The 25,159-nt window shown below is 43.0% G+C and overlaps 1 protein-coding gene across 4 annotated transcripts in view; it reads right to left on the minus strand.

The window, feature by feature from the left end:
• Positions 1–12,431: 12,431 nt before the first annotated feature.
• The window catches only part of LOC128732307 (ephrin type-B receptor 1), a 232,992-nt gene continuing 220,264 nt past the window's right edge, over positions 12,432–25,159 (minus strand). For 2 of the 4 annotated variants that reach the window (XM_053842935.1, XM_053836532.1), the window contains 4 exons: positions 15,532–15,660; positions 14,997–15,463; positions 14,224–14,928; positions 12,432–14,028 (listed from right to left, as the gene is read on the minus strand). In XM_053842935.1, the coding sequence (XP_053698910.1) occupies positions 13,924–14,028; positions 14,224–14,928; positions 14,997–15,463; positions 15,532–15,660 (1,406 nt within the window). In that variant the 3' untranslated portion in view covers positions 12,432–13,923. Of the gene's footprint in view, positions 14,029–14,223; positions 14,929–14,996; positions 15,464–15,531; positions 15,706–25,159 lie in introns of all 4 variants that reach the window. The other 2 variants (XM_053842286.1, XM_053829500.1) reach the window with 1 other exon arrangement.

A 25,159-nucleotide genomic window follows, 5' to 3' on the forward strand; every position in this document is an offset into this window, starting at 1 on the left:
ATTTGTTTTTTTTCTTTTGTCATCTCAGAAAGAGACGGGGAGTTGAAGGGGTTCGTTGAATAGCGTCAAAACGAGTTAGATTTTATTATTTTGCTCAACCAAGCGAAAACGGATGGATACTTTCTTACATTTTATGCGATTTCGTTATGCTGCAGCAGCACTGCAAGAGGCCCGGTCGCCATTTTCTTTCTTATTGTTGCCCTCCAAATTTGCTGCATATTGGTTTTGTTTTTTTTAAGGGAATGTCACCCATTTGCTTTACACTTTAACTAGTTAATATAAAAAGTATTTTTGTTCTCTTCTTGTTTCGGTTATGTACTTATTTTTACTAATTTCGCTTTCCTGCTTATCTCACAATAAATCGAAAACCTTTTTTCCATGGATTGATTTCATCTGTTTCTGTTCGATTTCTTAACCCTTGCTGTACTTCATTTCACTAGATGTTACGTGTATTGCTATAAATTACAGTCTTATCAAATATTGGCGTATTACATGTTGCTTTTTTTCTCTTAAAACCCTTCGAAAAAAAAATACTCAGATGCTAAACTGGAATTACATTCCAATGTGCATTCCAAAATGATTAATCCGAGTAAACAGAAGTGAAGAGATAAACCTAACTATTGACTAAACTCACTCTTATCCTTGCATACTTCTACCGTAAAAAGAAAAACATTCCATTTGCTGCTTACGTCAAACGAATGAACCTAGTAAACATTTAGTTTTTCTTTGTACGCAGACATTTTCAAAATAACATTTTCCGCTCAAACCACACTTCTGTTCAAAGCTATACTGCCATCATTCGGACCATGTCAATCGATCATACGTCACTGTACAAAACTTAAAACTTTTTGTTTACACAGCACTCACACATTCATTCGTTCATTCAATTTATTTTTTCTTTGACTATTTTAGAATTGCTCTACTAATATAGAAAAAAAAACAGCTCAAACATTGTTGGGGCTAATTTTTTTTGCACGTGTTTATCTCTTCTCTCACTCTTTTCGCTATAAACTGTGGCTCTCCTAATTGTTAATTGTTGTTAATATCTTACACACCTGTGTTTTGCTGAGAAGAGGCTAGAGAAGTAGTTTTTGTTCTAGCTAATTTTCATTCAATCAAAATATTTACACAAAATTGAATTGATTGCAAGCAGAACACATTCAGCCGATATTGAAGGTATTTTTTTTATTTTCGTTTCTTTTTTTTTTGCTTAATTTGCCAATCATTTAATGTTCCAATTGTGAGATAATTGTAATGATATGAATAACTTTTATTTGTTTGTTTTTTTTTCTTTGTTTGGACGAAGGAAATTATTGTTCTCTAATTATAATACTTTTGTCTGCTGATTTCGTCGTCAATTTTTGGGTCACATTATCCTAATTAAACGCTTTGCCCCGTTTCGAGATTTGTATGATTCAACGGCTTTCGGCTACCTTCTTCGCGGTAGGGACCACATGACAACGTCCGTATTGGTTTTTACAGAGCAGAAGTGATTGCTTTGTGGGAAATGTATTGAATGCTACGGCTACCTCTTATAACTGACACAGTCCTGTTGAAAAGCTGTTACGAAATCTAACATAGGGATCATTACTGTCATGTGCTGATACATCTTTGTCTCATCTTGACCGTTTACATAGAAACGTTTATGCACCTTTACCTTTGATGTCAATAGAACAGAAGATATAAATAAATTTTACCTTTAAAACTGAAAAGCTGTACTTCAATATGATTTGCTACAAATTGGCGACAAGGGCGGGTCTTTCAACAGATTATGGATTGAATTTACGTTGGATTAATAGAGACGGAGAACGACCTAGGGCGTGTGGCACCGAATCGACGTAACGAATGGTTTGACGCGGAGTGCCAGCAGATATTGGATGAGAAGAACGCAGCGCGGGTACAAATGCTGCGCAGACCCTCTCGTAAGAATGTGGAGCGATACAAACAGAAGCGGAGACAGCAAACCCGACTCTTCTAGGGGAAGAAGCGCCACCAGGGAAGAAGCTAGGAGGAGGAGTAGGACACACGGAAGTTCTATCAGAGACTCAACGAATCTCGCAAAGGCTTTGTGACGCGGGCCAAAGGCTTTGTACCGGGAGTATCTTAGCTGACGACGGCGGAAGAACATGATAGCAGAGAAAGTGACCACATTAGTGTAACAAGCAACGAAGATGTGCCACTCTCATCGATAAGGGTTAATAAGTTAAAGAAGCCATCCAGCGGCTGAAGAACAACAAACCAGCTGGAAAGGATGGCAAGTTGGCCGGCTGTCTGCATCAACTGATTGTCAAGATTTGGGATACGGGACAATTACCGGAGGAGTGGAAAGACGGGATTATTTGCCCTATCTACAGGAAAGACGATAAGCTGGATTATGAGAACTACCGAGCGATTACTATCCTGAATGCCACATACAAAGAGCTGTCCCAAGTCATCTTCCATCGACTATCGCCAATAGCCAATAGATTTGTGGGAAGTTATAAGACGAGCGACAAGCGAAATGCGGGGCACGGTTTTCAATAAATTCAGTCAATTTATCTGCTTTGCTGACGACGTGGATGCTGTCGACAGAACATTTGAGGCAGTGGAAAATCAGTACACCAGACTAAAACGCGGAGCAGAGAAGATTTGGTTGATGATAAATATGTCTAAAACGAAGTAAATGCTGGCGGGCGGGACCGAACGCGACAGGGCCCGCTTGGGAAGTACCGTGGGAATTGACGGGGATGAGTTTGAGATAGTCGACGAGTTCGTATACCTTGGCACCACTGGCAACAGAGGACAACAGTACCAACCGTGAGATTAAAAGGCGTATTATCAGCGGAAGTCGGGCCTACTACGGACTCCACAAACACTTGCGGTCGAACAATCTGAGCCCCCGTACAAAGTGCACACTGTACAAAACGTTATTTTTTATAGAGACTTTGGCTATTTTAGCATTCGCCTCTGAAACGCTAATTAGACCGGCTGTACTCTACGGGCCCGAAATGTGGACACTGCTAGAAGAGGACCTACGAGCACTCGGAGTTTTCGAACGGCGGTGGATGAACCTTGAACTCGCACAGCTCTATGGCGAACTCAGTATTCAAAAAGTGACTAAAGCTGTACGGGTACGTTGGGCAGCACATGTTGCTAGAATGTCGGGCAACTATCCTGCAAAAATGGTTTTCGTATCGAATCCAGTCGGAGCTAAACGAAGAGGGGCAAAGCGATCGAGGTGGCTAGATCAGGTGGAGCAAGATCTGGCTAGCACTGAGTGCCCGCGAAACTGGAGACCAGCTGCTATGGCCCGAAATAGATGGAGATATTATGCTACACGAGCCTTGTTACAAGACGTTAGGCCTATTAAATAAGTAAATAAGTAACAGAAGAAGATTCGTTTGAGCTTATTTGGGATTGGGCTCATTAACCAGATTAGAAACCTAACTCATTTTGATCCGAAACCGAAAAAGAGAGTACGCGTTCCCTGTCGGATTGGGAGCAGTTCTTCTACAGTTCCATGGAGGTACTTCAAGAGTTGTATCATACGCTAGCATAAAACTCACGGATTTGGAAAAACGATATTCCCAAACGAAAAAAGAGGCTTTAGGTCTCGTATGGGCTGTTGAAACGTTTAAAGTTTATCTCTCCGATTTACGATTTGAATTAGAAACACATACGCAATCGAGCAGCCGAACGGTTCAGTCGCAGAAGTAGTCGTTGTGTGCTAAGTGGTAGTTAATCCAAATTAGCCGAGGAAGTGCGCGAAAGTGTCAAGCCAAAGGCTTGAAAGTGGCGAGTGATCCGGGCAACCTTACTCTCACCCATATTTGTTCTAATCAGTTGCATATGGGAATGGGATCGATGGAAGCGCTTAGCCTCGTGGAAACCGCGATCAATACTCCGCCGCCACGTGATTTGTTGCTATTGTACGAGCTCCGGTCACAGCGGAATACCGTGAATGTGCTGCCGAGCAACTGCGTAGAGTAGATTTTCTCGTCGAGCCAAGTTTCAGTGAGGACGATGATGTCAAAATTGGATTCCGCAATAGCAACGAAAAATTCGTCGATTTTAGTGCGCAACCCTCGCACATTTTGATAGTAAACCGACAAGCGCCCTTTCAGCGTGCTTTGAGTGGTTGTAGGTTGTACGTTAGCTGATGGTGAAGGGAAGCAGCCGCTGGAAGATGTGGACACTTCAGGCAGTAAAACATCACCAGACAGTGAGTACTTGCCTGAGTCCGGCGGGAAGACCCCTTCTCCAGTTCCGACCGCAGGACCGGGACGGCTATGATGAACGCAGGCTGCGAGAGGCTCAACTGGGTCGGACGGACAAGGGGCTTCCGAGATACTGTACACATTGCGTCCCGGTAAAGATGCGCATACAGCGTGAGAGTCGACAGCAGAGAGCATGCATGGGTTGGTACGAGCATTATTGCTGAAATTCGACGAACCATAAGGGAGCGAAAGATGTCCGAAAGCAAAGCGGTACTTGCCTGTGCAAGCATGATGGAAGACCTCCATTCCACCAACAACCACAGGACCGAGACGACTATGATGAGCGCTGGCTGCAATGGGCGCGACTGGGTTGAGGTTCATGGAGGCTTCCAAAATGCTTTCTGCGGTGCATCTCGGTTTGATGTCGTCAGCGTTGAAAGTTACATTTATTTCGTGTTCCACTGCTAGTTGCTATGCACTATAATCAATGGTGGCCTTCTTCTTGTATCTCATAGTTTGATACACGGGACATTTTTCACTCCATGCTGCATGGTCGGCGGAAGCAGAATTATCATTTTTGTGCTTGTGACAATTCGCGCATTTGAGAGTCGTTAACACGCACTCTTTTACCGAGTGGGCACCAGCGCACCGTGGACAAGTTTCAGTGCTTTCTTTGCATTCCGATCCCTTATGGTTATAACCGCAGCATTTGAAACACCTCAGAACATCCGAGCCATCGATTGCTCGACAGCTCTCCCAGTTACACAAAAGTTTCCCCTTTTCCATTATTTTACGGTATGTCACTGCGTCCACCTCAAAAATAGCATTATACTTGCAATCCTTTTCTTTAGTTGCAGCGTAGCACTTCCGCAATTTAAAATGGCCCGTATCACATAAAAAGTGGTTGTCTTGTATTAAAGTTCTTCCATTTTCTCACTCATGCCTAGCAATTTCACCGTAGGTTTTGGTGGCTCAGATTCTTGCACTTCATACAAATCGCCCATACACTTAACTACACTCCCTTTCAGCTCATTCATAGATCTTTCGTTGAGTAATTCAATTACTACAGCCCCGTCTTGTCGCGTGTTCACATCTTGAATATCCAAAGATTTTCTGTACACTTTTTCCTTCGAAACCTTATTTATACTCGACACATCATTTTGGTTTCTTGCTTTTATCACCAGTTTAGGGTTTGGCTTGCTATCTCTAACTGCCTTTGTTGTCCCACTGAGAGCCTTGGTCTGATCTCTTGTTTTGTTCATCTTCACAACTTCCGTGAATGAACCCACCACACTTGACTAAGGCGTTTCTTCCACAACCTCAAGACTTTCGCTGTTGCTTCCGACTGCGGCAACTTCAGAGGGTTCGGCTAATTTGTGTTTCTTCGCGGACCGTAGAACTCGGCCAGGTGTCACATTCTCGCTAATATCACTCTTCAATTTCGCAGAAATAATTTTGGTACACTCTTCTCTTACCATTTTATCTTACTTTTTTTCGAAATTCTCTACAAAATCGAGCACGTACTGTAGTTTATTCATCTTCGATGCCATATCATTCATAGTTTTTTCAAATATTACTCTATCGTCATAGCCGTGCAGTGCAAAGCAGAAATTAGCATCTTTGGCTCGAGCAGCACGTTCCTCACAATCATGTGGAAAGTTTGTGCCTCATCGCAGACATCGCAAACGTTCACAGCATTTTTGTTCTTCTGTAACACTTCGATTTCTTCCTTAGGAATATCCGGAATCCCTTGTCCATCTTCAATGAACGTCAGATATGTAATCCTGGAATTATGGCTAGATGTGGTGGATTCAGAAGCCTTTCAACATGCCTCCTCAGGAAAGTATATCCAAGAATTAGTTCATTCGCTGCCTGATATTGATCCAATTTACAGCACTGCGGGCAACGATAATCTCAGCGAAGATAGCTCCATCTTGACCAGGCCTTCTACTGACGTGAGGATAACGCAGCCCAACGACGATGGCGGAGGTTCCTTCCTCCAGCATTGCTAATGGACAGCATTCATCCGACATATTCGTAATTATTGTGCAAAATGATCGTCCGACCCCAAGTCGCAAGCAAGATGTCGTAGTCCTCTATCAAAATGTCGGCGAAATGGATTCCGATATTAAAGACCATATCGACTAGTTGTATCGGAACGGCGCTATGATATTATTGTCATATGCGAAATATGACTTAACTCTCGGACGATTTCCAGTCAAGTTTTTGGACCCAATTATGAAGTTTCCCGTTGTGATCGGATCCCTAACAACACACACAAATCTACCGGTGGTGGTGTTCTGATAGCTGTCCGTCGTGGATTGGAAGCGAGAAACAACTAATGTAAATGCGTAGAGCAGCTTTGGACGACCATCAGGTTTGTACAGCGCACCTGATCGCGTTTGCGACGACGATCTAATTGGCGCTCTCTGCCAGTCAGTTTACTTAGTTATGGGGGATGCTTCACCGCTTGACGAGATGGTCATATTGGGCGACTTCAATCTACCAAATATCTGGTAGAAACCCATCAATATTGATATTCACTGTCCTGATTCCGAAATTCATGCCGGTGCAATGAATCTTCTTGATAACTATAGTGCTGCAATGCTCCATCGTCAACGAAGACGATTCATTAGACCTGTGCTTCGTGAGCTCACAGAATGAAACCCCATCCACCTCAGCGACTCCATGTTCGTTAATCAAGGGAGTTAATCAACCTCCTCTGATCGTCTGTTTCAAAGGTAATCTCCTTCGAGACTTCGATGAATTTTCAGCTGCTATTTCCCATAACTTCCGTAAAGTTAAAGCAAGATAAGCGCAACGTAAGAAACTACCGAAGTATAACAAACCTTTCGACTGGATCCAAGTTGTTTGAGATTATTTTGGGCAATGTACTCTCTAGTCAAATTAAGACAATATGGATTTGTACCAGACCGCTCGGCTACCACCAACTTGCTGGAGTTCATATTAACTTGCATTACACACCTCGAGAACAAAACCCTAGTTCACGTCTAATCTGAATCACCGATCTGAAAGCTGCATTCGACTGAATTGATCGATCATGTAATCCTGTTGTGTAAATTAAAACGCCTGAGAGTATCTGATGAAATGACCCGTACGATTGGATTCAAACCCATCGGAACCATTCGTCAACGCATCCGATGTATCACAGGGTAGCAACTTGAGCCCGTTACTATTTATTTTCTATATCAACGACATTGTACTTATGGTTGGCTCAGGTCGCAAGTTATCATATGCGGATGATTTGAAGATGTTTTAAGAAGTTCGTTCACCTGATGATTGCATGCACCTCAAGAACTTCTGGATAGCTTCGTTAATTGGGGCAGAAGAAATTGAGTTACGAATGTTACGATTAGCATTCCAAAATGTGTCGTCATGTCGTACAACCGAAATCATTTTCCTATTATAATCGACTATAGAACCGTTGGTGCCGTACTGCAAAGGGCAAACCAAAAGCGGCGTGGTTTCGGACAGCGTTGCCAGATCAGCGGTTTTCCCGCTAGATTTAGCGGGATTTCAAGTCGGACAGCGGAATTTAATAACCAAACAGCGGCTAGCGGGAATCTAGCGGTTTTCTTAAACAACTCAGCGGGATTTTAGCGGGATCTCGATTTAGCGATTTTTGGTAGGCAAAAAGAGTGCTGAAAGAGAGGTTGACAGCAAAACACTTCGTTTATTGAGATTCTAATGTCTGCTCATGCATTGGCAGATTGTTCAGCATATTCTGTGGATTAGAAAACTCCGTGGTTTTTGCCTAGAATGGGATGAGTTCTGACAAATACTCATTAGAATTTACTGAATAAGAAGACGACCAAACCAATCCGTTTTTCGTATTCCTAATTTTTCCACAAACTAATTCGTTGCCGATGGTAAAATCCAACTTATTCATGAATTGGAAACAAAACAACACTTATGTATCTATATACATCATAGAGCCGTATTCTGCAAGTCACGTCGAGCAACTCGGCTCGACTCAGTCACTGTCGAGTGTCGAGTGCAAGAAGAACGGGCAATATAGCGGCTCAATGCACGACCAAAACAAAGCTAGCTCAGGCGTCATTTGCTAACCGTTTAGTCACTAGCTTTTTGGCGATAGACTCAGTCGAGTTAGTCAACAAAATTGGGTCGCGTGTGACTTACATGTTACGCTCGGCGTGACTTACAGAATAGGGCCCATAGTTTGGTATATACCACAATATTTGTACGATAACAAAACCAAAACAAATCGATGCTAAAACAAAATATAAGCGAGAACAAAGAGCCGATGCGCTTTATAGATATTTTTGATTTCTGGGTGCTTATGAAGATTGAAACATATCTTCTTTTGTCACCAAAAACCATAACCAGCGCCAGCGTTGCTGAAATTTTGCATGATTTTTATCATAGCTAGACACAGAAAAAGAATTTGTGCTAAAAGCTTCTTTCGAAATTTTCGCCTGTGTTCTTAGACTCTTTAATCTTATAAGTCTTGCGAAATTTCGTAGTAAACTGTCATTATATGAGGGATAACAAGATATTTCTTTTTCTGTTTCCTGAAGCCAAAAACTTCATCAACATGAATGCAGTAAATTTGCATAATGTTCAATTGCAATTTCTCAATTTCAGTAGATCATTTTAATTTAAATGCAAGCCTTACTGAAATGAATATATTTTTTATTCTGTACCAAAAACGAAAGAATAATATGACTTTTGATTTAGCGGGATTTCTAGCGGGAAATTGACTCTAAACAGCGGGATTTCAGCGGGAAATCGACCTCTAGGCAGCGGGAAAATGGGCAATCGACCTGGTAACACTGGTTTCGGATCAAAAATTGTCATTTGGTCTATTAAAGTTGTCAAAGCGATTTCACTAAAACTCCATTATGCGAGGATAGATAATTTATACAGGCGAGTCAGTCGCCGTCAACGCAGTATTCAACGAAGACTGAAGCCTTTCTGGAACTAAATAAACGAGCAACGCAAACCTTCCGTCATCAGTGGAATACAACGGGGAAGTTGCTGCCGCTCCACAGGATATATGCCGTTATTTTTCTAAGACCTAGGTGGTGCTACATTCCGTTATAGAAACTTGACCTTCTGTTTTTATACGACAGACTTCGCAGCCAGCCGTTGGAGTGCAGGACAGTTGCAGGGCCAGTTGCTACGATCCTATTGACTCGAACAGCCTCTCCTAGTCGAAATTCGAACATACAACGACTGGCTTATTAGGCCAGCGTCATACCTCGGAGCCAACTGGGAGCTAAGAAGTTCTTTTTCAAATTTTCGAGAAGAAGTCGAAGAAGGTGCAAATGAGGCCAATGAGCTCAAGCCGTCCTTCAATCCTGGACCCGAAGGAGTACCTTCCGTATTCCTGAAGAGACATATAGCCTGTTTGCTGGCCCTGTTCCTCCGCTTATTACGAATGTCCATCTCCAGGTTGAGTTTGCATTGTGTTGGCACGCCAACCTTTTACGATGGTTTAGCTCATATCTCACCGAGTTATCCAGCTTGGTCAAGGAAGTGTCACCTCAAGGAAGCCACCTAGGCCTCAGATTTTTTTGGTTTTATTTCAACGACGCTAATTTGGCCATTATGAGCCCACGACTTTCGTATGCAGATGACCTTAAAATTTACTTCCGGATCCGCCCGACTGACGATTCAACATTAATTCGAGGCCTTTTTCACCTGGTGCGACGTGAACTGTATGATAGTAAACCCGGAGAGCAATCACATTTTCCCGAAAGAAAGATCCAATCCTGTTTCGTTGTGAGCTCGAAGGCACAGTAATTGAACGTGACCTGGGTGTATCCTTAGATTCGTAGTTAATGTACAAGCAGCATATCTCGTGTGTTATTGCTAAAGACTCAAGGCTTTATCTTCAAGAAAAATTTGTCTGTCATATACTAAAATCGCTATACTGTTCTTTGGTGCGGTCAGTTCTGGAATACTGTTCGTCCGTTTGGAATCCTAACTACAACAACAGCGCTGAGAGAACTGAATCAGTTCAGCGTCGATTTCTTAGATTTGCTTTGCGAAAGCTGCAGTAGAGAAACCCATTCCGTCTTCCCAACTATGAAAGCCGCTGTCAACTGATATGGAACCTCTCCATCTTCGTAGGGTTACCTCCAGAGCACTGTTTATTGCCTATAACCTACAGGGGAAAATAGACTGCTCCGCGCTATTGGGACAAATTAACATAAATGTTCAACCATCATCGACGGTCTGCAGCGGGCCTTCAATCAAATGTCGTCGTTATTCGACGGATACTGCTCGCTTCGCTTTTTAGACAGAGGTAAACCTCAAAGGATATACATTTATTTAAGACCTATTTGTGTACGTTTGAAGCAATTTACTCACTTGACTGTTTATATGTAAACCGGATTACCTACGAATGGCCGAAACACGAATGGCCAAAACACGAATGGCCGAAACACAAATGACCGAAATAACAAATGGTATAATATATCTAATGGCCGAATCACAAAAAGCCGAAACAAGAATGTCCGAATGTCATATTTGGCTGAAGATATTCACGGCCTTCAACTTTGCACAAATATTGGGAACATGTTGTCCTTACTCGCCACCGAACTCGCGTTCGGACTTAACTAAGGGATAATCCCTATTAGTCAGTAAACCTAGGAAAATGCATGCACCTAAACGGAAGTGGTTTCTGCAGGGGGGCTGCCCCCCACCGCAGTGGCCGGCGCTTACGACGGCGGGTCACCAGCGAACACTCGCGGCTTGCGGCAGTTTCGCCCTGAATCATCTAGAAAACATTTGCTACTGACACGGTAAATAAGTATTGCACCTTATAATGATCGTAAATCATTTGAGCTTAGGGGAAGAAAGAACTTTCAATCGTCTATACCCTATAGTAAATAATTGTGTTTCTTATTGTGTTTTTATGTTTGATTAAAGTTATTTGTTAACTCCTCAAAGTTAACTCCAAGTTTTTTATTGAATAGTTATTTAGGCATTGCGAAAAAATTCGGACTTTCGTGATTCGGCCATTCGTGATTCGGCCTTTCGAGATTTGGCCTTTCGCGATTCGGCCTTCTGTGACTGTTGTTGAAATTCGGCCACTTGGATTTCGGCCATTCGTGATTCGACCATTTGTGTTTCGGCCATTCGGTACCAGCCCATGTAAACCTGACAGTTATTGGGGCTAAATTGAACGTAGACTAATCTCAAGTTTTTAGTCTTGACCTTGAAATGAGGTCATACATATAAATTAATATTTTTTGAAACGATGGTTCTACAATTGATGAAGGCACGGTAGGGGAAAGAAATGAATTTTTTTTTTTTTGGGAAGGAGGGGAAGGGCGGAAAGGAAGGGGGGGGGTATTGGTAGCTATGCTTGACAAGTAGTCATTACCTTTTGTCCAATGCTGGTTCGACTCATGCACCTTCCAGCATTGGACAAAAGGTAGGAGTCAAAATGACTACTTGTCAAGCATAGCTACCAATACTCCCCCCCCCGCCCCCTTCCTTTCCGCCCTTCCCCTCCTTCACAAAAAAAAAATAAAAAAAATTTTATTTCTTTCCCCTACCGTGCCTTTATCAATTGTAGAACCATCGTTTCAAAAAATATTAAATTGAACCTGTTAATTGATAAACAATAAACACTCTGCTGATTCCACTGCACTCCCATTTCAAAAGCAGGTGCGTTGGTCTCACTTCACCCAGATCGTGGGCTCCTAGCAATTGCTCGAGACCTGGATTCATCAGTTTTCATGTTTGCCAAGTAGAATTGCGTTTCAGCTTGCGCAAACCATATACATAGTTTTACAGAAATCAGATGGCACAGAAACTTGTCGTTGATTTTACCACATATTGAGGTAAAATGGCGCTTCCGGTAGTATTCGGGGTTTTATGTTTCGTAATGTCGTGCGTAACCACTGACTTTGAATTTCTCAGTCGCCTGTTTATTTTTTCCAGTGTTGCGAAGCATGCGCCAATATTAATGTTCTGCTTCGACCCATCCAAATGCAGCTTTTTCAACACGTTGATGTGAGGCCCATTTTTGCAGTAAACGGTTTTTCACTATTAAATCTGCCAGGAGTTTTTGTGAAACCAAAATTGTAAAAGTATATAAAGAATTTCGTATACACACGCATACAGAAGTGCCATCTAAAACTACACACTAGTTTTATGCGGATTTCTTTCGGGATTTTGTACATGCAACAAAAATTAAATAACAAAAAATAAATCATGAAATAATCTCACTCTTGCTTTTATTACATACCAGAAAAGAAAGCGGCCGTATTTCACAAAAAAATAAAGCTACGTCTTGTTTTTGCTCTACGATTTTCGATTAAGTTAAAAATATAAACAGCGTAAAATAGCAATAAAATAAAGCGAATAAATCTAGCTATACACAGGAAAAAAGGACTGCTACAGATGGATCATATAAGATACAAAAAAAAATAAACAAAATAAAACAGTCATTTTCAGTCGGACTGTGTTGTGTTGAGATTCTCCTTGCCTCGAGCGAGAGCCTATCGGTAATTTCCTATATTCTATGATACAGAGCAGCCCCGCAGTCCTTTCTCTGTCAGTTTCTCTTACCCACCACGATTACACGTACGTTCATACATACATCACACACTCACGCGCACACACGCACTCAAAGGCCCGTGTTACAGTACCCTACTCACTAGATGCGAATGTATTCTCACTGTTGTATTCTTGCTGTAATGTTTTGCTTGCATTATACATATCCCGTATCACTTTTTGCACTATTCCAAATCGTTGAATGTGCTCTCCTACTACTCTCCTCCATTGAATAATATCAGCCGTTTCGTTTTAAAAGGGGGTGTTTCTTTTATCTGTTTTCTCCGCATGTGTGTATGTTGTGTTTTCGTCAATTTGAAGTGTTGTAGTAGCACTAGTGACAGTGTGGTTGTAGTGTTGTAGCAGTAGTGGAAGTAGTTGCAATACTAGATTGTATTGTACACTAAGCAAAAAAAACGATCCTCTATCTATTGCTATTGTATAAAAAATCACATTGTTTGTCGTTTTATCTTTCTCTCTCTGTGTGTGTCTGTTGTTATCATCTATTCTTTTCACTCTAGCTTGGTTAGATGACCGAAAAATTAAGGGAAAAATTGTTTTTTAGTTTATAATTTTGGCCTGAAGTATTTTGTTTAAGTAACAATCCTTTTGTGTGGAGTATACTGCTGCTGATGTTTAAATTAATGTTTTTTTTTCTTTTCTCCATCCGAACTTAAGCCTACTTTGTATAAATGCATTCCTATAATCTCTCGATTCAGTTAGAAGTTAAATTATTTCGCTTAACTGTAGAATTAACATAAAAACAATATACAAAACAGTCACGGGGCATGCCACTGGAACTGGCACTGGCATCACTTTGCGTTCGATTGTTTGCTTTTTTTCTTCGTGTTTTTAATTTGAAAAGAACTTAAATATTATCAGATAAGTAGGTGCACGCATGTAAGATGCACAGCCGTGGAAATGCATCTAGCTTTGAACTGGGACCTTGGACAAGTCGATTGTTGTAGTAGTAGAATGTGTGTGAAATAGAAATCAGCAGCTTGGCTAGCTCCGATTTAGGTGTGATGTTTGGACTATAGTTGGTTGGTACGGTGTTGTCTAGCTTCTAGCTTCGGGGAGCGTGTTTCGTCGTCATGTGTCACTCGGTGAGAGAAGTCTGGTAGCGGATTCAATCGTAGACAGGCGTCTCTCTAACGGCGCCATTATATCGTAATTAAATTATGGTATCTATCTGTCGCGCTTGGTGCAGAATCTTTTTCTGGTGTCCCACAAGGGTGATACCCATATCGGACAACTGCTGGGCCGTTAGCCGTGATATCTGTGTGACGAGTGAGGATGGCAAAAAACGATTTTTCGTATAATGGAAATTGACATCGGTAAGAAAAAGATTGGGTAAAAGTCATTCAAAGTCGAGAATTTCATAGTCTGTTATTTTCCAAAAGTAATGTCTGGTCTAAATAGAAGCCAACAATCTCTAGGGATGTGTTCACGTCACTTCTTAAAAGTAACTCACCTGCTGAGCCGTGGCCAGTCCTGCTTCCTTGAAATGCTGTGAATACCTGGACATCTTGATGCTCTCCAGCCACAGATCGGTGCTGATAAACACACCACCGGCTGTTCCCGTGCCCGTCATCGTCCCGGTATTACTTAGTCCACCGACAGTGGACCCTAGCGTACCCATGCTGGCTGCACTCATCCCCACACTACCGACGGTGCCAACCCCACCCGGTATACCACCGGAACCGGCGCTGCCAGAACCACCGCCGCCATTGTTCAATATCCGCTCTGTTGTTCCCATACCACCGAGCATACTCCGCTGCTGTGCCGCAGCCAGCATTTCGTCGCTGAGATCGTTTCCGAGTCGCGTCACCGGGTTATCCGGGGAGTTCCGCGTCGTCAGCAACACCTGCGGCTGTCGTGCTAAATTGTCCAACGTTTGCGTAATGCTGGAAAACGTTGGCCGGTGGGTTCGCTGCTTCTGCCAGCAATCCAGCATCAGCTGGTACAGCGCCTCCGGACAATCCATCGGGGCTGGCAGCCGGTAGCCTTTTTCGATGCTCTTTATCACATCCTGGTTGGACCAGTTCCAGTACGGTCTTTCACCGTACGACATCACCTCCCACAGCACCACACCGTAAGACCACACGTCCGAAGCGGACGTAAATTTTCTAAACGCTATCGCCTCTGGAGCTGTCCAGCGAACGGGAATTTTGCCTCCCTGAAAAAAAAAAAAAAACAAGTCAAGTTAACCCACCGCACCCAACTGTTGCAACTGTCTTTACTCACCCTCGTCGTATACGCGTCGCTCGCGTTCTCGATCTCCCGCGACAGTCCAAAGTCGGCAATCTTACACACTAGTGAGGAATTTACTAACACATTGCGCGCCGCCAGATCCCGGTGGACGTAATTCATGTCGCTTAGGTAAGACATTCCGGCGGCGATCCCCCGAAGCATTCCGATCAACTGCAGCGTCTGGAACTTACCGTCGTTGGCCCGAAGGAACGTATCCAGGCTGCCATTTTCCATGTACTCGGTGATAATCATCACCGGATTCGAGCGCGTCACTACGCCCTGCAGGTAGATCACGTTCGGATGATCGAACTGGCCCATGATGGATGCTTCCGTCAGGAAATCGCAGCGGGCCTTCTCCGACGAACCCGGCTTCAGTGTCTTAATGGCAACGTCGATCTCCTGGACAAAGTTCGGCGGAATCTTCAACCGCCCTCGGCAAACGTCCCCGAATTCGCCTCCTCCTGCAAAACAAAAACCATCCAGTTAACCAAATCCGTATCGTCCCACCAACAACGCAAAGCGAACAAACCGATGATGGCCTCGATCGTAATGTAGCTGGCATCGATCTCCCGGGCGAACTCGCGAATCGCCTGGTTCGGATCCTCGTAGGTGTGCGGGTCGACGTAGCTTCTGCTGGTGCCGAACAGTGGCGTGGTCACTGCAAAATTGTTACGACGTGGTCGGTAATACCCGTAAGAACCACCTTCTCTCGCAAATTTGAGCCAATCGTCAAAGTTATTGGTTTTATTTTAAACACACACGCACACACAAATTAACGAGTAGAAGAAGTACAGTACCAATAATGTAATGTGCACAGGAAATGAACGGAAAATTCGCACAAAAAACGCAAACGTTAAAATGAAAGGAAACAATGAAGGGAAGCAAATTTTGATTTTACAAAACCGAAAGAAAAAATCGAAAGCAATTATATGTTTAGTTATGAAATTAATAGGAGCACAATGCAGCATTTTGTTTGTTTGTTTGTTTTTTTTTTGTAAAACGCGCAGAACGAGCAGTTTTTTGATTTGCGGTGGTTTCAGGCGTAGCAGTTAATAATCAAAGCCAAAAGAATGGTTTATTTTAATGGTTGTAATTTTTTTTTTTCATTAACAAAGCGCACATCATGCAGAAGTAGCCATCACACGCACACATAATAAGCGATTATACATATGAAAATAAAAAAGAAGAGAAAAAATAGTTTCAAATTAGTTGGTGTTTGTTAGTCGGTAAACCGTACTAAGTTTGCGTTGCTTTTTGCGGGGGATGATGGTGGAAAACACTAGTGAGAGGATTTTTTTTGTACACTTTTACAGAGATAATAATAGTACAACAGTAAACCGAGCGGTAGTAGGGGTAAACGAATTAATGAATGTGAAACAGTAAGTTCAATAAACGTTATACAAGAAGGCATTATCCTTGGATCTGCCTAGTCTAATTAGTTCGAAAGAGCCAATTGGATCTAATTTTAGATTACTGCGATTTGCAAGTGGCAATCACCATTGTAATTACAACACTGTACAAAAGCAATAACGTTGATAATAAGTTTAGTCGTTAAATTTTGGCCGAAAACACAACATATTCAAGACAAAAACTCACAATGAAAATTCGGTCAGTGTCCCGGTAGTAGAACGGCAAATGAGAGACTACAGTTTGCAAAAGTTGATCAACGTGATCAGCAGAAGCAGCAGAGTTGCATCTGTGATAGTAATGGTTGGCAGAACCACCCTACAAACCAACAATACACCACCTGAATGTCTGTGGACACGTCATCTGACAGCCTTGCAGAGCGATCGGCATCTACTACTGTCAGCCGACAACAACAGTATACCTAATAGCGAATTCATAAATTAACCTGCAGACGTGCTAACTCGAACCCGAAATTTATGAACGATACGGGCAGTTGGACAGATCGACCCGTAAACCGTAATGTCAGACCGTTGTAACCGTTGAACTGAATGCTGTCAGTTTAACCGACATGCTATCTCGGGTAATTTATGAACGCTTGGACAGCACTTCGATTAAAACTGAGTGCTAATCGACCACGTTAATTTATGAATTCGCTATAAGTACCATATGAAGAACAGCACCAGAACTTAGACTCAATCAGTGAAAACCACTTGGCGCTTTCACCTCTGTAAGTTGTCAGTTTTAATAAAGATTTCCATACCCATGTGAGTTGTATAAAACATCGGCGATTTATTACAACAAAATGGCGACGAGTATTGCCGGTTGGGCAAAAACACGGGGTAAATCACTTCTTGCACTCTTAAATGATTCTACCCGTAAAGAGGTCGGATGTAGCTAAAACTGGGTTGAAACTACTTAAAATGCCCTTAAAGTGTACAAACTCAAATTTTGGGTAAAAATTGTACCAATTTTGGCTACTTGCTACCGATAATTGAATTATTCTCTGTGGCAAATAACGCACTTTCAAGTTCCTACTACCATTTTTTTTTTTGGTAGAAAAACTACTCAAAATCTGAGTTTGTACGCTTTAAGGGCATTTTGAGTAGTTTCAACCCAGCTTTAGCTAAATCCGACTTATATACGGGTAGAATCATTTAAGAGTGTGCATAAATATTCAATATGTGATAAATATTGCTAATTGCAAGGAAAATTTTATCATCCAAAGTGCGCAATCGTTCATAAAAGTGCTATTTTGGCTTAAATCGTTTCGGTCTCTTCGGCGCACTTATTGCTTGGAATGAAACGAAAAAGTGCGCCGAAGACACCGAAACGATTTAATGCTGGATCGCAGTTTTATGAGCGATTTCGCACTTTGGATGGTACAATTTTCCTTGCAATCAGCAATAATATTTACTATTTTAAATGTGTCCACCTCATCATAACAACTCTTGCCACATAGGACTATTACACTCAAAAAACTCGACACGTCGCATCCACGTGAAAACTTATGTAAACTTCTGTACAGCAACTTACGTGAACTTCATGTACTAGTTAATGGGAAAACTGATTAAATTTACCGGGATCGTACGTAGACTGGTTAGTATGAGTGCGAGTTACCAACAATTCACGTGAATGTTACATGAAAAGTTTGATGGATGAGAATTACCTATGTTTTCACGTAAACTTGACGTGCGGATTTTTTTGAGTGTACGGAACTTGACAGCTCAAGCTCGTATGGAAAAAGGTGGAGACTTTCGTAAAATATTCATTAATACCGGTAAATAAATGCTAAATGGGTGCTAAATGGGTGCTAAATCTCGGGAAAAAATAAGTAAATATGCATAAATATATTTAATATATTTAATAAATTAGAAGTGATTCACCCCGTGGGCAAAAATCAATGTTTTTCCGTCACGTACCAGCCAGTTTTGTCGGTCGATCAAATTTCTGCGTGGGAAAAGTGAAAAATTGAAGTTAGCATAATGCCGGAACTAGTACAGTGGACCCCCGTTCGTTTGAACGATTCCCCATGCAAACTAACGGGGTCACTTTTTAATTTGAACAACTGGTAACCCGAAATATTCTGATACCTGTGTAAACTGACCACCCTGCTCTTTGTTATTGTTTTGGTGGTTTGTTTTAGTTGGTCGTTACAAGCGCAAATATTGCATTCTCCGATCGGACACGCTAGGTCAGTAAAAACAAATCGTGTTTATATGCATTGTCTGCATAAACAACTGATGAGAATGACATTTGAACCATTTTAAATTTGCACGTCGTGAAAACCAGCGGAAACGGGTGATTGGGTGGTGGCCAATCAATCCTCGAATGTGTAGGTTGAGAATTAAGGACCGATTCTTCAACATAAGCATTATCAACGTGCACAGCCCTCACCTCAGAAGTACCGATGACGACAAGGATGAATTCTACGCGCAGTTGGAGAGTGAATACGACCGCTGCCCAAAACATGATATCAAGATCGTCATCGGGGATTTCAATGCTCAGGTCGGCCAGGAGGAGGAATACAAACCGGTGATTGGAAGGTTCAGTGCACACCAGCGAACCAATGAAATGGGCCTAAGACTTATCGACTTTGCCGCCTCCAAGAATATGGCCGTACGTAGTACCTTTTTCCAGCACAGAATCCACCATAAGTACACCTGGAGGTCACCCAATCGGACAGAATCACAGATCGACCATGTTTTAATCGACAGTCGGCACTTCTCAGACATTATCGACGTCAGATCCTATCGAAGCGCTAACGTTGACTCGGACCACTACCTAGTGATGGTTAAGATGCGCCCAAGACTCTCCGTTGTGAACAACATTCGGTACCAACGCCAGCCTCGGTTAGATCTCGCGCGGCTGAAGCAGCCAGACGTCGCCGCAAACTACGCGCATTCACTCGAAGCTGCGCTGCCGGAAGAGGACGAGCTGGACGAAGCCCCTCTCGAGGACTGTTGGAACACTATCAAAACAGCCATCAGCAGTGTAGCGGAGAGCTCCATCGGGCATGTGGCCCGGAATCAGCGGAACGATTGGTTTGACGATGAATGTAGGAGGGTGATGGATGAGGAGAACGTTGCGCGGGCGGCCAAGATGCGCAGTGCCACACGTCAGAACGTGGAAAGACACAAACAGAAGAAGATGCAGCGAAACCAAATCTTTCGGGAGAAAAAGCGCACCCTGGAAGAGCAGGAATAAGCAGAGTTGGAGCGGCTGCATCGTTCTCAGGAAACGCGAAAGTTCTACCAGAAACTGAACGGATCCCGCAAAGGCTTTGTGCCGCGAGCCGAAATGTGTCGGGATAAGACTGGCAGTATTCTGACGGACGATCGTGAGGTGACGGATAGGTGGAAGCAGCACTTCGACGAACACCTGAATGGCGCCCAGGCGGAAAACCATGGCGGCGGGGAAAGCGATTTCGACGGTGCAGCAAACGGGGAAGAGGTGCCAGCCACAACGATAGGCGAGGTTAAGGAGGCCATCATGCAGCTAAAGAACAACAAGTCTGCTGGAAAAGATGGCATCGGAGCGGAGCTTATTAAAATGGGACCAGAAAAGCTGGCCGTTTGTCTGCACCGACTAATTGTTAGAATTTGGGATACGGAACAGCTACCGGAGGAGTGGAAAGATGGGGTTATCTGCCCGATCTACAAAAAGGGCGACAAGTTGGACTGTGAGAACTATCGAGCGATCACCGTTCTCAATGCCGCTTATAAAGTGCTGTCCCAAATCATTTTCCGCCGTCTATCACCAATTGCGAATAGATTTGTGGGAAGTTATCAAGCCGGCTTCGTCGAAGGTCGGTCTACAACGGATCAAATATTTACACTGCGGCAAATCCTCCAAAAGGGCCGTGAATACAGAGTTCCCACGCATCATTTATTCGTTGACTTCAAAGCCGCATATGATACCATCGACCGGAAAGAGCTATGGAAAATCATGGACGAGAACAGCTTCCCCAGGAAGCTCATCAAACTGGTTAAATCTACGTTGGATGGTACACAGTGCTGTGTTCGGATTTCGGGTGGATTGTCAAGTTCATTCGAATCACACAGAGGGATTCGTCAAGGTGATGGTCTTTCATGCCTGCTGTTCAACATAGCGCTACAAGGTGTTATGAACCGAGCGGATATCAACACGCGGGGCACGATATTCAACAAATCTAGTCAATTCGTCTGCTTTGCCGATGACATGGATATTATCGGCAGAACATCTGTGGCGGTGGCTGAACAGTACACCAGACTAAAGCGCGAAGCAGAAAAGATTGGGTTAAAGGTAAATACGTCTAAAACAAAATACATGCTGGCCAGCGGAACCGAGGCCGAACGACACTGCTTGGGCAGTAGTATATTGATCGACGGCGATGAGTTTGAGGTAGTCGATGAATTTGTCTACCTTGGCTCACTGGTAACGGCGGACAATGATACCAGCCGTGAGATTCGGAGGCGTATTATCAGCGGAAGTCGTGCTTACTATGGGCTCCACAAGCAATTGCGGTCGAGCAGACTAAGTCCCCGTACAAAGTGCACCCTGTACAAGACGCTTATTAGACCGGTTGTTCTCTACGGGCATGAAACATGGACAATGCTCGAGGAGGACCTGCGGGTGCTCGGAGTTTTCGAACGACGAGTGCTAAGAACGATCTTCGGCGGCGTACAGGAGAACGGAGTATGGAGGCGGAGGATGAACCATGAACTCGCACAGCTCTATGGCGAACCCAGTATTCAGAAGGTAGCTAAAGCTGGACGGATGCGATGGGCAGGGCATGTTGCAAGAATGCCGGACAACTACCCTGCAAAGATGGTGTTCGCCTCAAATCCGGTAGGAACAAGACGACCAGGAGCGCAGCGAGCAAGATGGTTAGACCAGGTGGAGCGAGATCTGGCGGAGAGTACTCGGTGTCCGAGGAATTGGAGAGCGGTAGCCCTTAACCGAGTTACATGGAGAAATTTTGTTCAACAGGCTTTGTCTTAGGACAAGTAAAAAGTAAGTAAAAGTAAGCAAACCAGCGGGGTTCAAATTAAAAAGTGTTCAGATTAAAAATGGTCAAACGAACGGGGGTACACGGTACAACCGAATTCCAACCAGATACAGCAGCAGCATTTGATGGCTGGTCTCACTCAGACAGCAGGTTTCAGTCATTCAGAGGATGCCATCGGTCGAAATTGTTTTGGATTCGTCTTCCAGGGCTGTACCCTTGGTAATAGCGATATGAAGATTTGTTCGACAAAAACGCCGAAAAATTAGACGATGCAGCAAAAGTCCGATTCTGCCGAAACTGTCGAAGGAGTTAACATTCAGTGAAACAGTTGCAAAGTTGAAAAAGACTTTCGAATCTTCTGTTTCTTTGTTTCACTGCCTTCAGACGGCAAAGGACGGTACCGAAGATCTTGTGTCGTATTCGTGCAAAGTGAATAAAGTGTAGCGTGTGTGGATTTTATGTTGCGAGGCTTATCAGAAGTTTCATAGTTGTGTGCGGTTTGAAATCACCCCGAGACTCAGACATTCATATGAGGTGGATAGACAAACTGAATGAGCCAGAAGACATCTAAAATCTAATAACAAACAAGATGGCGGAGATTGCTAGGGATTGCCCATTTCGTAAACATCGGTGCAACAAAAGAAGGACCATAAAGTGGGCTATTGTACCTGTTTTTCGTCCGGCAATAACAAAAGCAGTAGCAAGAAAAAGAAGGTGTACGGTGGGAAGAACCAGTATGTGAAGATAGCGTCGGTGAAGTAAGCAGAGGAAGTATTCCGAGATCGGAATCAACAAGCGAACCAGAACGCTTGCAGATCGACTCAACGTCGGATATTACGATCATCCTCGACAAAAGTTGGAGGCAAATCAGACAACCTCAAGAAATAGTACCCCCTTCTGCAATGCCAAATCTGCTTCTGGGGGATCACTTGATCTAGCCCTAGAGTTTTCTAGAACAATCTGGGTTCCAACAGGATTAAGTTTTTTGGATTATGGACGTGCCTTTCAGTTCTTTCTGTAACAAAATTAATAACCATCAGTCCCGTATAGATGTTTCTTCACAAGCCAAGTTGTTTCAAATGAAGCAAGACTTAACAGTGTTAACTGGCTAACTTCTCTTGCCAATTGAGCCAAATTGCCTTTTGGTGAAGGGTTAAGTCCATGTTTTCATGCTACAGGTTGTTACAAAAAATCCTGATCGATTCCTATCTTCGTTTTCTGTAAGTTACAAGTTAAGACAAGCCCTGACGCTCACAATTTTAGACTGACGCTAAATGGAGATCCTAAGCCAGTCTATCGTGCAAAGCGTTCAGTCCCGTAAAGTGTTTGAACACTTCGGTAGAAGATGAACTTTAATGGTTGCAGAATTTGGGAGTCCTCCAACCAGTCGATCATTCAAATTAAGCAGCAAGCATTAAGCACCGATCGTCGTTGTACGGAAACCGAGCGGTAGAATCCGCATCAAAACGCAAAACTTGGTATAAACGTTTCAAAGAACTTAGGACTTTGAAGAACTTCTTTATCGACAAACTTTGTAGCTGGTTCTAACAGTACAGGACAATTACGAGGCTAGTATGTACAACGATCCTCCTGACCCTATAGACGCCGATTCTGCGCCAATTTTTCGACGGGCCCTAACGATGTTTTAACGATGTTTTGGAGTCGAGTCAGTGTCCACTTCCGCTACCAGAAGACGTCATGATAGCCGGAAAGAAAGTCTTCAGTCACATTAATCTGTCCGATACCTATTGTGATATTCTGATGCATATATATACTCTGTATTGAGTGGTTTACCCGAAGTGTGTAATAAGGTGGTTTACACAATGTTTGAGAAGTCACCGGTAGTGTGTACCGGTCGTCAGACTGAAAGGTGACAAGTCGCAGAGAGCTGCCCGCGAAATAGTTGGTGAAAGATATCATGTTAAAACGGGATATAACTTTTGATTTTCAAGTGGAAGTGGACCCCCAAGATCAACCTCTCCTGACCATAGATGCCATTTACACAGATTTTTTCGCACGCAGTTCCTGTGAGATCTGGTTCTACAAATGTGTCTGATAATTAAAGTACTTCATAAGCTATGTATATTACAGAAAAAATATACTGGAAAAATTAAATATTGCGAAGGAAATGATAGGGTCGCTCATTTATGCGTGTGAAAAAATCTGTGTAAATGGCATCTCTGCTCCTGACAGTCAACACCAACAAGGGACTATTCCGCTGTACTCGCCTCACCACTGAAATCAAATCAGCTCAGCTCAGAAGAGCATTTGGATTTGTGGTACATTTGGATGATGAATTAGTTGGTGGCCGTACAAAACGAGAACATAACCGAAAGCTGAAACAAGTGCTTCAACGTGTTGAAGAATACGGATTTACAGTGCGAAACGAAAAGTGCAGGTTCAACATGGACAAAGTGGAATATTTAGGGCAAATATTGGATGAATGCCGCCGCCTTGAGATGATCCGTCACTCCGTTCATACCTTGGAACCGTCAACTATCACGCAAAATACTTTCCGGAAATGCGGAAGCTACGGTTCACGATGGATCGACTCTCAAAGTCTGAAGCAAAGTGAGTTTTGTCAGTGATCATTTAACTAATTCCATAAAATTCTGCAGTCACCGTTAGCGTTCACGGACTACAATTCAAGCATGAAAATCTTTGTGTCAACGGATGCGTTAAGTTATGAAATTGAAGCGCCAAATGCCCACAAGCTGTCAGATGGGTCAGTGAAACCGATTCGGTCTGCGTTGAGAAATCTTACAGCAGTCAAGTCCAACTAAAGTAAAATCGAGAAGGAAGGGTTGGCGTTGATCTTCGCAGTAACACGGTTCCATCGGATGATTGCAAAGATTGCACACACGTGGAGTCTAATTTTCTCATACACGCCGGCATAAGAAGCATCCCTTTTGGACTCTCGCTCCTATTTATTCATGTAGTGCGATAAGTTTTTGCGAGCGGTTATTTAGCTAATAGCCACGGTCGTCACTCTTGCTCGTCATTGCTGCCCGAACTGCTGACACCGATCACTCGTGAGGGATCACATTCCCACCTGTGAGTGGAATCGAAGGCGAATATGAAAAAGAAAAGAAAAACTCACAGGTAGCTGGTTGCACATGAGTTGTTTGACTCGCGAGTGGGCTATGCAGAAAAACGATATGAGGCCGTGCGTTCGCGATTGTTTAGGTAGCAAAATGTTTGCACACAGCAATGGGGGCTGTTTGTTGCATGCTTGCGGAAGTGGCGTAAGCGTTGAATGCTATGCTTATCCTACTCGCTCACATGAACGCAGGCATCGTTGGCTTTTCGCTCGGTTTTTTTAAAATTGGACATTTCTTTTTGAAAAAAAAACCACAAACCTTTACTAGCCATCTCTGGTTCGACGTCGCATCGATCGAGAATAATTCAATTATCGGTAGCAAGTAGCCAAAATTGGTTAAAATTTTTACCCAAAGTTTGAATTTGTACACTTTATGGGCATTTTGAGTAGTTTACGCGTGCAGGGCGCTATATCTCTGCATATTAGTGTTGATAGGAGGAAATGCTTATCAACTTAGGGATTATATTGGCACACTTCATTGTGCCTGATTTTTATTTTAATGTATAATAAATTTAAGTTTGTCACGAGGTTTTCAAGCCACCGTAAATCTCGCATGTGCTTAATATTTCTCGATATAAATTTTCAAACTATGGTTCATTATGTAGTACCATTACCATTATATTAGATTTATAAAAAAGTTGCATTTTTGATCTAAATTTTCTT

The sequence above is a fragment of the Sabethes cyaneus genome, chromosome 1, assembly GCF_943734655.1.
Source record: "Sabethes cyaneus chromosome 1, idSabCyanKW18_F2, whole genome shotgun sequence".
Lineage (NCBI taxonomy): Eukaryota > Metazoa > Arthropoda > Insecta > Diptera > Culicidae > Sabethes > Sabethes cyaneus.